This window comes from Sinocyclocheilus rhinocerous, unplaced genomic scaffold, assembly GCF_001515625.1.
Source record: "Sinocyclocheilus rhinocerous isolate Xijiao unplaced genomic scaffold, SAMN03320098_v1.1 scaffold799, whole genome shotgun sequence".
NCBI lineage: Eukaryota > Metazoa > Chordata > Actinopteri > Cypriniformes > Cyprinidae > Sinocyclocheilus > Sinocyclocheilus rhinocerous.
The window spans coordinates 183143-201228 of record NW_015636538.1 but is presented as its reverse complement, the minus strand read 5'-3'; the positions used below and the strand labels follow the sequence as shown (position 1 = coordinate 201228).

The 18086-nt window shown below is 37.4% G+C and overlaps 1 protein-coding gene and 2 pseudogenes across 2 annotated transcripts in view; all 3 read left to right on the top strand.

The window, feature by feature from the left end:
• Nucleotides 1-4602, top strand: part of LOC107747849 (rab11 family-interacting protein 3-like) — a 30918-nt gene extending 26316 nt beyond the window's left edge. For both annotated transcript variants that reach the window (XM_016562460.1, XM_016562459.1), the window contains 4 exons: nucleotides 58-213; nucleotides 2194-2334; nucleotides 2412-3051; nucleotides 3887-4602. In XM_016562460.1, coding sequence (XP_016417946.1) covers nucleotides 58-213; nucleotides 2194-2334; nucleotides 2412-2525 — 411 coding nt within the window. In that variant the 3' untranslated portion in view covers nucleotides 2526-3051; nucleotides 3887-4602. The remainder of the gene's footprint in view (nucleotides 1-57; nucleotides 214-2193; nucleotides 2335-2411; nucleotides 3052-3886) is intronic.
• Nucleotides 4603-6274: 1672 nt separating this feature from the next.
• On the top strand, nucleotides 6275-9438 carry LOC107747882 (telomere length regulation protein TEL2 homolog; annotated as a pseudogene).
• Nucleotides 9439-9850: 412 nt separating this feature from the next.
• The window catches only part of LOC107747848 (intraflagellar transport protein 140 homolog), a 68360-nt pseudogene continuing 60124 nt past the window's right edge, over nucleotides 9851-18086 (top strand).

Sequence of the window (18086 nt, the reverse complement as noted above, 5' to 3'; positions counted from 1 at the left end):
CGGTCACATGGTTGTTCATCACAGCCATGGCTGTTAATGGCTTCTCTGTGTGTGTAGTTGATAGAGGACTTAAGAAAGCAGCTGGAACACCTGCAGCTGTTTAAGTTGGAGACTGAAGTGAGAAGAGGCCGATCGGCCAGCTCCGGCCTGCAGGAATACAACACTCACATGAAAGAGAACGAACTGGAGCAGGAGATACGCAGACTCAAACAGGTATAAACACACTCAAACTGGTAAGAACTGACTTAACCTGTTAACCCGCATCTGGATGGCAGCACTCTGAACGCTCTTAGTTTGCACGTGTCAATGTTTACAAATAGATTAAATAAAAAGGGACAAAATTAATCTTGACAAACAATATATCATTCTAAAGGTCTAAGCCTCAAGCATCGACAATAGATCGCTGTTTTTCAATGGAAAGCTTATAGATATAGTCTCAGAAAAATGGTTGCAGGAATAAAATTTTTCATGGTATCTTCTTCAGATTTGAAATATAAACTCATGAGATGTGACTTTCAACCCATTACTTTTCTGGATTGCTCCAGGACTGATTTCATGTATTTGTAATTTAAATTTGAAATTAAAAAAAAAAAATTTCAAGGCACTTCAGTGTCTTGAAACTTTTTATCTTTTTGAGCATTATCAACTCTGGATGATGGATAGTAAAGGCCAAAGGGTCTTCTTTCCAAAGACACCAAACACACATTGTGTGAGTATCACACTGTTGTCAGGAACTGTTACAATTTTAAGTTAGGTAGGTCATTTTCAGCTATGAGTCCCAAAATGGGGGGTGCAGGTTAACAGGTTAAACTGGTCAACACAGACTGAAGCACAGACTTAAATAGGCTTAAAACAGACTCAAAATGGTAAAAAGCAGATTCAAACAAGAAAAACACACTCGAACACACTTTAAAAAAAGTTTGGTAAAAACTGGTTAAAACAGATGAACCCAGACTCAAACAGCTAAAAAACAGACTTTAATGCAGAATCAGACTGGTCAACAGACTAAAACCAGACAACAACAGGCCCAAAAGATTTAAACAGGTAAACTGACTCAAAATGGTTTACACATATAAAACCAAACTGGTCAACATAGGCTCACACATGTAAACACAGACTCGAATAGGTAAATGCTGATCCAAACTGGTAACAAACTTAAACAGAGACTTGTTTAAGTTTGTTGTTAATGTTAACAAAGACTTACAAAAAACAGGTAAAGGCTGATTCGAGACTCAAATTCATACTAGTCAACAAAGGAACAGGAAAACAGGAAAAACTTAAACCCCAAAGACTCAAACTGGTAAACACAGACTCCGACTGGTCAACGTAGATGTTAAATCAGGTTCACAGACTCAAATGAATCCACACAGACAGAAAACAGGTAAACACTAACCCAATACTCAAACAGGTGAACTGACTCAAATTAGTCAACACAGACTAAAAAACTGATAAAGACTGACCCAAGACCCAAAGTGGTAAATATATTCAAATTGGTTAACTTATACTAAAAGCACAGGTAAACACAAACGACTCAAATTAGTTAACAGACTAAAAAGAACAGGTAAAGACAAGACTCAAACTGGTCAACTCAGACTGGTTAACACAGACGGACGGTGTTGGCTAATTAGTCAACACATACTAAAAAACAGGTAAAGACTGACGCAGGACTCTTAACTGCTAAGCACGTAAACACAAACCCTGAAGACTTAAACAGGTCAACAGAATTAAGTTAGTCAACATAGATTGAATAACAGGTAAAGACTGACCCAGGAATTAAACTGGTAAACTCAAGAGTAGTTAACACAGACTCAAACTGGTAAACACAATCCAAAATAACTCAAACGGGTAAACAGATTCAAATTAGTAAACACAGACTGAAACAAACAAACCGATAACTACACACCCAAGACTCAGACTGGTAAACACAAGCCCAAAAGACTCAAACCGATAACCGACTGTGTTTGCTAATTAGTCAACACAGACTAAAAACAGGTAAAGACTGACCCAAGACTTAAACTGGTTAACAAAGACTGATAAAAACAGGCTCAAACTGATAAACACAAACCCAGAAGTCTCAAACAGGTAAACAAACTCTAATTAGTCAGCACAGACTAAACGGATAACAACAGGGCCAAGACTCAAACTGGTAAAACAGGTCAAATATCTATGTTGTGGTTCTCTCTCTGTGTGCAGGATAACCGCAGTCTGAAGGAGCAGAACGACGAGCTGAACGGTCAGATCATTAATCTGAGCATCCAGGGAGCAAAGAGTCTTTTTACAGAGTCACTCTCAGAGTCACTCGCTGCCGAGATCAACAACGTCTCCCGCGCTGAGGTCTCTATCACACTGTTATGCTTATGTATCCTATTGATATGAACACTTTGTGATATTTGATGTGTGTTTGTGTACAGCTGATGGAGGCCATCCACAAACAGGAGGAGATCAACTTCCGCCTGCAGGACTACATTGACCGCATCATTGTCGCCATCATGGAGTGCAACCCCTCCATCCTGGAGGTCAAATAATCACCATTGCGACGACCCTGATTTATGAACTGAAACGGGAGGCCAGAGGCATAAAGAACAGACTTGCAGATGATGTGAAGAATCCAATCATTATTTTGATCAAATAATTTAACAATTCAGAGCACTCAACCTTGAGTGAGTGTGTGTGTGTGTGTGTGTGTGTGTGAACGGCCCTGTCCTTCGGTTCCTGTGACTTCCCTGTGTTTTGGGATTGAGGCGCCAGTTCCCTCTGTATATGTGTTCACAATTCATAGATTGAATTTCAGTGTAAGAAACTAGTTTGTTTTAAGTTACCAGTGTAAGTCTGGTTTAAGCAGTCACACCGTTAGCCCATGTGAGGGACATTTGCTGACCTGAGGGTTGAGCGTGTGCGTACGATTAGCTCGTAAACGAGTTTTTGCAGAATGTTAGTGCTGTTTTCACTTGCGTTTTTTTTCTTTAAATTCTTATTTATTACGATGATGCAGAATGCAAAGGATCAAGGGAGGCCACGCCCACCAAGGGAGCTCGCAGTGTTGCATTGTGGGTAAGGTAATCGGTCCTGTGTGATTTCTCACTGAGGATATTCGTCAGCCGCCTCCTGTCCTGGATTCTTAACAAAAGACTTTGATTTTCTGTACAGAAGACTCTTTAAATCTCACTGGAAATATTCATTGCACTCTGATAAATTTTATTTTGAGATAATATTGTTTGCTATTTAAATTGTTTGAAAGAAAATGAGGTGAAGTTGTTCTATCAACATTGGCGGGAAAAGGAAGCGGACACTGAAGCACTAAAGGGAAATGGAACCGTTAACAGACATGCGGGAAAAAGGACTTTTTGCTTCTTTCTGCTTTTCAAAACTCTTTCTGTCTCTCCCACCAAGGGAGCTCGCAGTGTTGCATTGTGGGTAAGGTAATCGGTCCTGTGTGATTTCTCACTGAGGATATTCGTCAGCCGCCTCCTGTCCTGGATTCTTAACAAAAGACTTTGATTTTCTGTACAGAAGACTCTTTAAATCTCACTGGAAATGTTCATTGCACTCTGATAAATTTTATTTTGAGATAATATTGTTTGCTATTTAAATTGTTTCAAAGAAAATGAGGTGAAGTTGTTCTATCAACATTGGCGGGAAAAGGAAGCGGACACTGAAGCACTAAAGGGAAATCGAACCGTTAACAGACACGCGGGAAAAAGGACTTTTGCTTCTTTCTGCTTTTCAAAACTCTTTCTGTCTCTCTCTCTGGTGAACTTTGGTGTAAATATCGATCTAGAACGTTTGTATTTTTTTCGTTCTTGGAATCGTATTTTTATGGACAAATGGAATTAAGATTCCGTTTCATTTGTCTTCCACTTGACCGGTCTCTTTTCGTCTGTTCCAGCACGCCATTATGGAAGTACATGCATCTCATCCGGCACAAGCATGTTTGATTTTTACTTTTTTTCCTCCGGAAAATCCCACGCTGCAGTTCACATTTTTCTTTTCCCTCTGGTTTTAAGACCCGTCCTATCAGTTTTTCTTTTAAGACGATGCTGGAGAACATTCGAAGAAGATTCCGCTGCTGTCACGTCTGTATGGCTGTTTTAAAGCTACTGTAATGATACTAATGGACCTTAAAACGCGGGAACGTTGCTTCTGTAAACTTTTGAATACGCGTGCGTTTACCGCCGGCTGCCTCGTTCCTTAATTTCCTTACGGAGACAATAAGGAAAGACCTGAATCTACTGCTCTTGACCTGTCTGATGTTAAACCGCTGTTTTCAGTGTCCAAAGACAGCATTTCACTGCTTAGAAGGAGTTCTGCTTGCCACTTAGACTTTAAAAGACTAATAATAGTTATAAATACATGTTAATAAAACAAAAATGTACTCCTCGTAATGAAGGATACAATTGTAAAAAAAAAAAAAATGTTTACTCTTAATTGTTAAGGTTACTGTATAAATGAAAGATATCAGTATTGTCTTCTGTTGAATGTTTTGCTTTCTTTTGAAGATGCCCCTATAAGATGTATCTTTTACAGTTCGGGGTCTCAAAGATTTTCAAATAATTGTATGAAGGTTAAAAGAAAAGTGAAAATAAAATTAGTCACCAATAAATTAAGTGCAAATAAGTTCTTTTGTGGATGTTTATTTTTTTTATACATCATTGAACCTACTTCACATGAACACCAGAGAATTCTAGAATAGAATAGAACTTACCAGTGCAAATGCAAGTCTTTATGCTTTATAACATACTTGGCAATAAAGCTCTTTCTGATTCTGATTCTGATTAACATTATCAGAGAGACATACTTTTGGGCCTGTGTTACAACTTGACTCAACAAAATTACACATCCGTGTACTTTTTTCAGCAAATTACGCAAATAAATGAGAAAATAAAATGGAAAGACATTTTAAAAAGCTGATGCAATATTTGAAATCCCTTGGCCTATGTTATCCACCTTATTTTGCTAAATAAAGTGCCATAAACGGTAAAACTATTTGCGATACAAATCAGTGTGTTTATGATAATAAATTAAAACAAGCAGCATGACCGGTTGTTCCTGTACAAGTAAAATAACTGGAAGAGAATGGCACCGGAAGTCTCGCCCATTCAAGTTACAAATGGCCGCGCCCGTTATTACATTAAAATTAAGGTGAATTAGCAGACAAGTTTGCTTAAAATAATACTGATCAGTTGCTTATTTGCATAAGTCACATGGGTTCTGTTTAATTCAGTCCTATTATCAACTAAAGGCTGTTGCCCATCATAGAATACATATGTAGTGCATATAGCAGTTAATGTTTCAGTAAATCGTACAGATGTAGGTGATTGATTAATTAATTATATTGATAATATAATATCATCAATATTTATGCTGTTTGTTCACATGTAGAAAATAAAAAGGAATTATTTTAAAGTACTATTCAGTTTTTGGGAAGTACAAATGCCTTTGTAAGGATTGATTAAGTTACTCTTGACGAACTTGATAATAAATTAATTAACAAAAAGTGATTAGCTATGAACTAGAATACAACAAGCCTAAGAGGGTTTACGTGTCCTGTAGCGCCATCTAGTGAACTGTTATGGAACTGAGTTACTGATAGGAACGTTTGTTCTGACGATGTGCTTCTACACGGACACGTATTAGAGCACAATCACGTGGAGCTATGTCAACACGACTGAAGCTGCCAGATATTTCATGATTTAATATAACGGAATGACTAAAATTATAACTAAGTTAAATCGGCAAGTATGTTTACTATATAGCTATAAACATATTAACATTATGCTATTCATAAAGGGTATATATAGTTATCCCATGAGGTGTTGCAGTTCTGCAGCTCTAATACGTTACTGTAAGTCAACAACTGCATCTTGTGTATTTATTTAAAAGATTATATGTGACTCTGGACCACAAAACCAGTCATAAGTACCACGGGTATATTTATATTTGTAGCATTGTATGGGTCAAAATTATCGAATTTTCTTTTATGCCAAAAATCATTAGGGTATTGGGTAAAGATCATGTTCCATGAAGATATTTTGTAAATTTCCTACCATAAATATATCAAAACGTAATTTTTGGTTAGTAATATGCATTGCTAAGAACTTCATTTGGGCAACTTTAAAGGCGAGTTTCTCAATATTTAGATTTTTTGCACCCTCAGATTCCAGATTTTCAAATAGTTGTATCTCAGCCGAATATTGTCCTGTCCTAACAAACCATACATCAATGCTTATTTATTCAGCTTTCAGATGATGCATAAATCTCAATTTCAAAAAATTGACCCATATGACTGGTTTTGTGGTCCAGGGTCACATATGACATGGAGGTTCATATGACCAGCCTTCGTCCAGCTGCCCAATGTATGCACGGATATTTTATTTATTAAGTTGCAAAAGTGATGCTGCATTAAACTGAATCTTCAGCCAAGCATCAGTTCTGTGACATCATGGGCTCCGCTGGTACCGAGGTGGTCTCGTGCTTGAGGACTCTCTCCACCTCACGAGACTCCGCGGAGATCGTGCATGCGCTGGTTCAGCAGGTGGTGTGAAGATGAGGAGATCAAGAAGCTCTGGGATGAGATGTTCCTCAAGGGTCCAGCGGACCAAACACTGCTGCTTCTGCTGGACACCATCAGCTCCACAGGGTGTGACATCACGATCTATCTAACTGTCTATCTATACTAATGATGTGTTGTGTCTCTTTTACACACAGAGAGAGTGCGGGTCTGGAGCGATGTGCATCTGTACTGGAGCTGTTCCTCTCTGCTGTTGTTGTGGTCCAGATGTGAGGTGGGCGGAGCCTATTCAGGCTCTCCCCAGCTAAGAGAGACCATTGTCATCGGCCACCTTGCAGCTTTGCCCTCCATTACCTGCAACCATCTGCATGCAAACACACCTGACGCCTTCCTACCACAGCAGTACTACCCACTGCTGGCCGCCAGCATACTGGACACACATGCCATGCTCTCAGAGGTATCACACACATTCAGGGTGGAAATACTTGTAAATAAAAGAATAAATAAAGCACATGCTTAAAGCATCATTGCATCCACTTCGTATTTTAATGCATATTTGCAACCGCCACATATGTAAAGCATCACTGCAACCACTGCATATTTTAAAGCGTCATTGCAGAAATTGCATAATTTACAGAACCATTGCAACCACTACTTTTTTTTTAATGCATCACTGCAATCACTGCTCGCATTTCAATGCATCATTGTAATCACTGCATATTATGTGTTCTATATGGATGTATCATTGCAGCCACAGAACATTTTCATACATTGTTGCAACCACATTCTGTTTTAATGCATAATTACAACCCCTGCATTCTTTAATGCATCATTACAGCCACTGCATATTTTAATGCACCTTTTTAACCACTGCAGATTTTAATGCATCATTTAGAATCTTTGATGAATAGAAAGTTCAAAAGAATATTATTTATTTGAAATTGAACATTATAAATGTCTTTATTGTCACAACCTTGCTGAATAAAAGTATTGACTTCTGTTTTTTCCCCGTTTCTCCTTAAATTCAGACTCAGTTGTTAAAGTCTGTTCTTGGTTATTTGGCTCTGGATTCAGAGCTCAGGACGCTGCTTAAACAGGTATGATGATGGTCTGTTGTGTTAGTAGTTGTCCTGTATTTATTCTAATAAGTCATTTTTGTATGTAATGCAAAAGAAGTTGTTTAAGAGAAGTTCTAACTGGTGTGTGTAGGTCCTTTGGAGTGTGTGTCAGGTGTGGTGTAACAGCAGTGCCGTGAAACGCACGTCTGTCGAACAGCAGCTGTACGTCAGTAAAGTTCTACTGCTGTGTGTGGCTTCACTCGACCATTCTGAAATACAAGAACTACGGCATGGTAATGCACACGCATACATTCAAATGCATTTTTGATGTACGGCTGCAGTTTTCTGGTGTTTTAGGTTTTCTGTCCAACAGAGATGCTGCAGTGCATGCTGGGAGGTGTCCAGTGTCGCCTGGACAGCAATATTGAGCGTATTCGACGGATGGGAATGGCCATGGGCGAGTATCTCAGTCACAAATCAGACACACCAGGATCAGAATTAAGCCATGTGGACCTTTAAACATTGTTCTTTACAATGAAAACCTCTTGTGATGATGCATTACTGATCCTTACCAAACCTGAAAGCATCTTGCATTTGCAACTAGCAAAAGTTTCAGATGCGCCCATCACATTTCTATTACTACAACTGTGAACTTGAGATATTTGTTTCATTCCTTAACTCTTTCAATGCTAATGAAGCTGTTTTATGTGTCGGTATGAGCCAGATGAGGAGATCAGAGAGCTGAAGTCATTAATGGAGTCTCCATCTGTTGAGGATGATGTACAGCACCAGCCTGATACCTCCACCAGGTAAAAATGCACACTTGTATTTTCTAGTGCATTTTTTAATCATCTGAAACATGCTGCAGCGTATATTCCAAAGCAACTTACATAATGCAATAAATGTCAAGCAAGGAAAACATCTGGATTCATACAGCATAAAAGTTTATTTGTGTGGCACATTTCCCGCGTTCACTTTAAATAAATTTGTTTAGTCTTGGCATTTATAATAAATGTTATTTATAAGGAATGCCACTATAATTTGTTTGTTGTATACTATTATACTACTATTTTTCATTCCTGTTCTGAATACCTTTAAATTTAAAGGATTTTTTTGTGAAGTTAGTGGAACTAAAGTGCATATTTTATTATTGTTTTTTTAGTCATATTGATATATAATCACAAAATTTAGGCAGCTCTACAAACAAGCACAGCAAACCTGAAATTTGAAATTGCATTTTAAACCTCAATAATAATCACTGATGTTTTTGCTCTGGTTGCGTCTCAGATGGGCCGAGCTCTGCTGGATTTTGTTTGGGCCGTGCGCTTCCACACTGACCAGTAAGTTTGTGTTCTAGGATGCATTATATTACATGCCTACATCTAATGCTCTCTCTCTGGCTTTAACTGTAGGATGGTGCGGAGGGGCGTTATGTTTGCGGTTTGTGCTGTGTTTCTGAGCATGCCTGCTGAGAACTTACTCACAGAACTCGGTGATGACCTGATGGAGACCAGAGCCTGGCTAGCAGGTACACAGTGCTTGTTTGACTCTGTATGTGTTTGAGTATGTATATGTTATTCATAAATGTCTTATTTTGTGCAGATGTGGCAGAGAATAATTGTGATGCAGACTTGCAGGAGTTTGGCGGTACAGAGTTTAATGCTGCTGGACAAAAACCTCAAAACTCAGCTGCAGATCCCAGATATGGAGACCTGAGGAGGGCTGACAATATCTCACACTCATCTGGAGAAGATTTTATGATCATGACATGCATCCCTAATTACTATGGCATTGTTCCTTGGATTTCATGTATTGTGTTATTTTTGTACTACTAATGTTTAGTGACTGTAAAATAAAGAGCTTTTTGGGGACATTGAAGACTTCTGTTCACTTTATGACTTCTGTTTCATTTTATGCTGTGGAAAACTCATAATTTCATTTTATGTCTTAGAAAGCATTTTAGTCTGATGTGAACAGCTGCAGATAATACAGCAGGGTCACCAAACCCAACAAGGCATTAATAAAGTTTACCAAAATCTGTTATCCCATTCTATTCAATTTCAAACTCTTTTCAAATGATATATAAAAGTTAAAATGGGTTGGTTGTTCATGACAAACTCCTATTACCAAGCTGCAGTTACCCTAATCCCCCCAAACATGTGCCGAAACCATAATAACAAAACGCACCTCATTAGCCATTCCACTCGCTTCACCTCATTGGTTGAGACGCAGCGCCCAAGTTTTAGCTCCGCCCCTTCGCGCTTCTTCTTGGGGTTGTCTGGGCAACAGAAAAAGACGCTTCACGGCTAAAGGCGCGTCGTAAACATCTAAGGGCTAATTTCATCTTTCTATTGTCTAAATCATACATATGCAGCGCGAAAAACACACGGTCATAACGGCAGTGCTGAGTGGAAGAGCTCTCAGGTAAATTCTTTAAACAGTCGTTATTTGAAAGTTTTTTTAAAGCGGCAGGCCTCGGTGTGGATTAGCTAACAGAGCTAGCGACAGATTTACTAACGTTTAAAACAGATGTAAACAACAGTTACCATTACACTTAACCATTGACGCTGAAATAGCTTAAAATATCATTTCAATAGTTTTCCCAGCTTTAGAAATACATCTTATCTACAACTTTATCAGCGCAGCAAACCGTTAACTTTGAGGAGTCACACAAAAATACCATGGTACTACCATGTTTTTTGATCATATTAGCATGGTAATGACGTGGTTTTAGGCATTATGCTATGTTAAGTGCCTCGGATTATCAATACCACTGTATAATCATATAGTAAAAATATAGTATTGTATCAATGGTATCATCGTCTGACCCTCACTGTACCATCACAATAATTTCTGTTAACCAGAAATGTTATGTAAACCATATAGAGAGTGATTTTTTTATATTGTAGCTGTCATATTTAGGTTCTCAATCAATATTGTCAGTGTTAGATTGCTGTTGTAAGATGTGCCTTATGATGAACACACAGTCTGATCATTATTTCTGTAGTTTTGTAGGTCATGGCTGTGTATTTTGATCATCGTGTCGAGGCCCCTGACAGCAGTGGAGCGGCTGTTCTGATCTCATGGCATTCCAGTGTGTGTGTGCTGGCCGTGGGCTCTGTGTACGCCTCCACCGGGGGCTGCGTGGATCTTTACCTGCAACAGGTGAGAGATGATTTGATTTTGTATGCAAGTTATACATTACTATACATTTTCAGTAACACAATACACTACTGTTCAAAAGTTTGGGGTCTGTAAGATGTTTTTGAAAGACTTTTCTGCTCACCAGGGCTGCAATTATTTAAACAAAAATACAGTAAAAACAGTAATATTGTGAAATATTATTACAATTTCAAAAACCTGTTTTTTATTTCAGTATCTTTTCAAATGTAATTTATACCTGTGATGCAAAAGCTGAATTTTCAGCATCATTACTCCAGTCTTCAGCGTCACACGACCCTTCAGAAATCATTCTAATATGCTGATTTGCTGCTCAAGAAACCTTTCCTATTATTATCAATGTTGAAAACGGTTGTGCTGCTTCATATTGTTGTGGAAACCGTGATGCACAACCAATTCAAAAGTTCGGGGTTAGTAAGTAAAAAAAAAAAAGACATTAATACTTTTAATCAGCAAAGATGCATTAAATTGTTTAAAAGCGACATTAAAGACATTTGATCTTTCTATTCATCAAAGAATCCTGAAAAAACATTTCCACAAAAATATGAAGCAGCACAACTATTAATAATAATGTGTCTTGAGCAGCAAATCAGCATATTAGAATGATTTCTGAAGGATCGTGTGACACTGAAGACTGGAGTAATAATGCTGAAAATTCAGCTTTGATCACAGGAATAAATTACATTTAAAAATAAATTCAAATATAAGACCGTTATTTTAAATTGTAATTATATTTCATAACTTTTAACAGTATTTTTGATCAAATACATGCAGCCTTGGTGAGCATATAAGAGACATCTTACAGAAACGTAAAAAAATCATTCCAAACTTTTTGAACGGTAGTGTATGTATTGTTTTATCATTTTAGTTGTAACCTAACGAACCTAATAGTTCACTTAACATTTAATAGTTAAATTCAAATGTTATTGTACGATCCAGTATTCTTTCCTGAAATAGTGTCAATGATGACATTGAGTATTAATGTGTTCTGTAATATCTGTGTGTTTTAGGGGGAGCATGTTGAGCTGTGTCATGTGGAACGGGGATTCAGCCCCTCGTTGTTGCAGTGGCACCCGACTAAAGCCCTGCTGGCGGTGGGATGGGAAACGGGCGAGACCATGCTCCTCTCACACCCCTCCGGTGAACACACACCCCTGCCCAACAACACACACACTGCCTGCATCACAGTGCTGGAGTGGAGCAGTAACGGCAACAGACTGGTCACAGGAGATCAGGTTACACACATTTCACTATGTAATATAATAAATGCTGATGTTTAGGGTTCATATGCACTGAGGTGAAAGTATGCGCGCGTGTGTGTGTGTGTGTGTGTGTGTTGCAGGCAGGTGTAATGGCGGTGTGGAGGGTGGACGCTAGAGGGAAACTGCAGGCATCTCCTCTGATAAAACATGACTACAGTAAACCACTGACATGTTGCATCTTCAGACCTCCACCACCTGCTGAGTGAGTCTCATTTAACCCTCACGTCAGTGCCATAATGATTTCTCAACAGTTTAGTGGCAGTACTAGTTCTAGCTGGACTAGAGAGGAAATTTTGAGTTGTGAAAGTCAGAGTATGTGTACATAGTACGTCAAAATCTTGTATTGCAGTTGAATGGTTACTGTAAACTTATTAGATATTCTTTTTCTTAATTGTAGCGATTGTGCACTTGTAGTGAACTTCAAATCTTAAAAGTATATTTAAAAAAAAAATACTTGCAGATAATATAATATGAATAAAATGAAAGGCCAATTTAGTTTAGCTAATTACATTTAATATAAATGTAAATTATAATGCATTTTATTGTAATTTAATTGAACTGAAATTAAGAAAATATGACACACTTGTATATCCTTTTAAAGTATATTATTTTCATAAGAAGTATTATTTTTCACAAGAGTTGCTACTTTTTATATGCACTCTATCTGGCATAAGAATCCTACAGTGTGTGTTTATATCGGTAGGGATGTGGCGATGCTGGCCCATGCTGCTGTCAGCGGCGATGAAAGTGCTCTGGACATGTTTAACTGGAAGAAGAGCAATAAAGGAGGGTTTGCCTGGGATCACAGGAAGGACTGGCATTCTACATCAGTACAGCTGATGGTGAGAGGTGACAGGATGTTTAGCAATGATGTTCAGGTGCTGTGGGTTTGTTCTAACCGTGTTTGTGTGTGTTATTTAGGGAGCGTGTACAGCGTGGATGAGCAGGTGCGGAGTGTGCCGTTGCTGTCCGTTGAGAGTGCGGTACAGAAGATGTGGTACTCCAAGAGGAGGGCCGTTCTCGCCGTGGTAACAGACTCACTGCTGCTCTCTCACTTCAGTCTTGGACCGGAAGGAATCGCTCAGGAGATCAGTAAGGTAAAAGATCAAACTTCATATGTCTGTCCAATTAGATATCAGAATACAACCACAAAAACCAGACAATTTCTTTATTTTTATCTTTTAATTTCATTTTAATTTTAGTTAAAGTTTTAGCAATTCTGTGTTTTTGCATTTAAAATGTTTTGTTTTTAATGTCTATATAGTTTTTATTTCAATTTTAGTTATTTTAGTACATCAAGAAATTTAGTAATTTTGTTGTTTTTTACTTAATTTTTTCCCCTTTTTTTAAAAAAATACAGAAGAAAAGAATATATTCCAAAGAACTACATATACACATAACAGACACACATACAACGCTCACCAAATACAACTTATACTGCATTTATGAGTATTTAGATTTTGATCAGATTCTGCCGTACAAAGTTATGTTAAGAGTTACATATCTGACACAGTTTATGGATTAAGAGTCAAAAATGGTCTTTTAAGAGTCCTTTTTGGGGGGGGCCTTCAAACTCATATAAATGGCATAACATATTACTATACATTGCTTTTATATTTGGTCTCATCCAGGAGAGAGGAGAGAAAAAAACAAAACATAGGTAAATCTCAACCACCTCCACCGGTATGATGAAATTCTAGTAGATATTTGTTTTAAAGGGGTCCTATTATGCCTTTTCACTTTTTCAACATCATCCGGGTTTAAATCACGCTCAAATTGATTTGATATTGATGCGATATTTACTCTGAAGCTGCAGCAGGCGGCTATGGTACGGGGCATGACATTTCCCGAGCAGGCGCCGAGTGCTGCCAATCACAACACACACTGGCCCAGCTAACCAATCACAACACACACTGGCCCAGCTAACCAATCACAGCACATTTTGTATTTCAGAAGGCGGGCCTTCATTTGATACAGGAACTATTCGAGCCGTTCATGCCAGACTGGGGAGCGAGATGTTGTAATAATGTAAAATACGTGAAAAATAATGTGTTTTTCCAACAACCTAGTATGAGAGCCTGTTCTAGTACACCCCCAAAACAAAATCAAGACTTTGTAAAAGAGCATAATAGGACCCCTTTAAGGAAAGGGTCAGCATTTCCATACTGTACACATCATTCACAATTTCTTGGCATTCACATACAAATGGGGGAAATTTTGTTGTGTTTTTGTCATTTTTTAGTATTTTTTTTTGACATGTCTAAATAATTTACATTAATTTATTTTAGTTTGAGTTATTTTAGTACATCTAGTTAGACTAAATGAAAATGGGAAATTTTGCCTTGGCAACTAGCTGAAATAAAATAATTTTTTAAACTATTTTATTCTAGTTAACATTTATTATTATTATTATTATTTCAAGTAACAAAAAAGGTATGGTTTTATGGTTTAGTTTTAGCTAACTATAATAACCCTGGTGTGTGTACAGGTGAAGCTCAGTGGCAGAGGTGGGCAGCACGCAGACATTGTGTGGACAGAAAACGGTTTGCTCATCACAGCATCAGGAGAACAACACATTAGGTTAACAACAAATTTTAGTCCTCTGTGTGTGTGTGTGTGTTTTTTTTAAACCTTGTATATAAAAGTGTTGTATAGTTTCTCAGCAGTTGCCCTGAGATGTTGCATGTGTTCTGATGGTGGTGTGTGTGTTTGTATAGGTTGTGGGATGTGGAGCTAGATGATCATTACGCTCTGACGCTGGATGAGTCTCTGGGCTTTGAGAAAGGAGAACTGCTCAACTGTGTTTCCTTTTGCACTTCTAAACGTAAGATTTACACTGTTACAAGTCTGTGCAACTCTGAACAATGTACACACTTATACTAATACTGCCCGAGTTTCTGTATTGTTTTCCGTTTGAAATTGTTTTAAAACACTACCATTTGGAATCACTACGATTTTTTGTTTTTGAAAGAAGCCTTTTATGCTTACCAAGACTGTATTTATTTGAATAACAGTTATTCCTGCATTCTAATATACTGATTTGCTGCTTATGAAACATTTCTGATTATTCTCAAAGTTGTGCTGCTTTATATTTTTGTGGAAACTATGATACATCTTTTCAGGATCTTTCTTTGTTCAAAAGAACGGAAATCTTTTTTAACATTGTTGTCTTTCCTGTCTCTCATTTAGCAAATTCTTATTAAAAAGACAAAAACAGCAAATAGGTTTGATTCCCAGAGCAATGCACGTATTGATGAAATGTATATCTTGAATACAGTTTAGGTCATTTTATATGAAGGCATCTGCTAAAACACAAATGTACGTGATTTTACAAGTGTGATTTTGTTCAGAAGTAATCTGGATCTTTGTGTTTTCATCTGCAGAAGTTCTTGCAGCGGGTACCAGCAGAGGTCGTGTTGCTCTGTGGCACATGGTGACAGTGAGTGATCAGAAAGGAGACACGAAAATACACTGGAAACTCCAAACACCAGCAGAGGTGGAAGGAAACATCTCAGAGCTACAAGTGAGCAGTGGATATTTTTATCCCATATTTAGGGATATTTACAACATTATGACATGTGATTGGTTATTTCAGACAGTAATTCTGATTCTTGCTTCAGTTTGTTGAAGTCTGTCTCCCCGTGTCTGTCTGTGTGTCTGCAGTGGGGTTCGAGCTCTCATCTGTTGGCTGTCTGCAGCAGCAGCTGTGTGGTGATCCTGTCAGAGCATGTGATGTGTTCTCATTACACCCAGCAGATGGCAGCAGTGCAGCTCACGCCAACACAGCTAAGCCTGGCCAACTTCAACACCAACACACACATCACCTTCCACACAGACACACACATCAGAGCCGTGCAAGTCACCAAGGTAAGACACATTTAATGTGGCACATTCACACAGCAGCATTTAACACACAACCCTTTTCTAGTTTCACCTCATTCTGCAAATGTACTGCAATGATTTTACCATAAACCCTCAAGACAGCATCATTGTTCACAGCATATGATGAATGTAGACACAATATTTTTTTTATTGCCACATGACCAGAACCAGGGGAATTTATTTCCACAACTTTTACAGAAAAGAAGAGCAATGTTAAAACTGATTAATATTATTATAAAAAATGTCCAGTTGTGCTAAATTATTTACAAAATCATATGTTATATATTATGTATTATGTATTGAAATATATGTTATATAATAATAATAATAATAATAATAACTATAGATTATTTTATTAAATTATTTAATGACTGTAAAAAACGTGATTAAATAAAATGTGAGAAAAAGAAAGGAAATTAACTGAGGCAATTAAAAAATAGCAAAATATTACACACACACACATATATATTTTATTTTATAATATTTCATAACAACATTTTGCTATATATTTAAATTGCCTAAGTTAATTTCTTTTTTTTCTCTAACATTTTAAAGGGGTCATATGATGCAATTTCATTTTTTCCTTTCTCTTTGGAGTGTTACAAGCTCTTGGTGCATAAAGAAGACCTGTAAAGTTGCAAAGACTAAAGTCTCAAATCCAAAGAGATATTCTTTATAAAAGTTAAGAGTCAGCCACACCTACCTAAAACGGCTCGTTCGAACACGCCCCCACATATCTACCTAACTGTGTGGGAAGATTTGCATAACGCCGCCCAAATATTCACGCAAAGAAAGAAGGCGTAACTTATATTCTCGCTGTAGTATTGAATGTACAGTATGTACAGTATGTGGAAAATAATGTGTTTTTTTTACTTTAAACCGCATAAACACATTTCATTACACCAAATACACAAAATAATGTTCTTTTTAGCAGCATCATATGACCCCTTTAAAAGATTAAATACATGTTTTTTAATTTAGCAAAATTAAATAATTAAGTAATAATAAATAAATGAATATTTATTATGTAATTCTAAAATATATATATTAAAATCTGCAAAATTTATAAAAATTGTAAATTTTTCTACGTTATTTTTGTATCTGTTTGTACAGGATATGGTGACGGTGTGGAACGGGAAATATATCACTGTGTACGAGCCATCAGGACAAACCCTACACAGCACAGGTACCATAAACACATCATTAATAATGACTGATATGCAGGACCACACAGAATCAGGACCTACCTATATGTCATGGCATATAAGAGACACCGAGTCATTTCTGAATACATTTTTATGTTTTCATCATCAGGTTCTTTCCAGTGTGAGTCTCCTGCTCTTGCGGTACATGAAGAAAACATTTATACCGTCGAACCAAACCGTGTCCAGATCCGCACGCCGCAGGTACACATACACAAACTCTACACACATCCACGTTCTTTAACACATGAAAATACACATTTTACACAGTGACTGTTCACATTTCCAAGTTTGTGTTTTACAAGTGTATGCTTGTATGTGTGAATGTCCAGGGCACTGTGAAGCAGTTGTTGGTGTTTTCTGAAGCGGAAGGAAACCCCACACTGCTGAGTGTGTGTGGATCTTACCTGGCCGTGGGAACGGATACGTGTCACATCAGAGTCTTTGACCTCACATGCAGGTAAACACACACTAATCTACTCAAACGTGTGTAAATGTATATATGTGTGTATAATGCATGTGTGTTTGTGTGCACAGGGAGGCCAAAGCCATGGGTGTCATGAAGAACCTCTCTGAGCTCATTCCTGACCTGGGCGCTCTGAGATCAGTCAAATGCAATGCCAGCGGAAATCAGTTGAGCATCCTTATTACACAGGTAAAAAAAAAAAAAGACAGTTCTTAAAGGGACTTTGCTCTTTTGAAATACAAGTTTGATGCATGGTAATGTTCATAATGCAAACGCATCTTTCCTATTCGACCAAGATGAAATATTAAAACTGAACTGCAGGAATGCAGCAGGAGGAAAATGGTCATTAAAAACCCAATTATGACTTGCAAATTGTGATTTGGATCCCTTATTTTAAATTTTTTACAAATATTTATAGAAAAGAAGAAAAATAACAACAAAATTATAAGGCATCACAAAATATAACAAAACAGTAACAATCTGTTATCTGTTATATATATATATATATATATATATATATATATATAG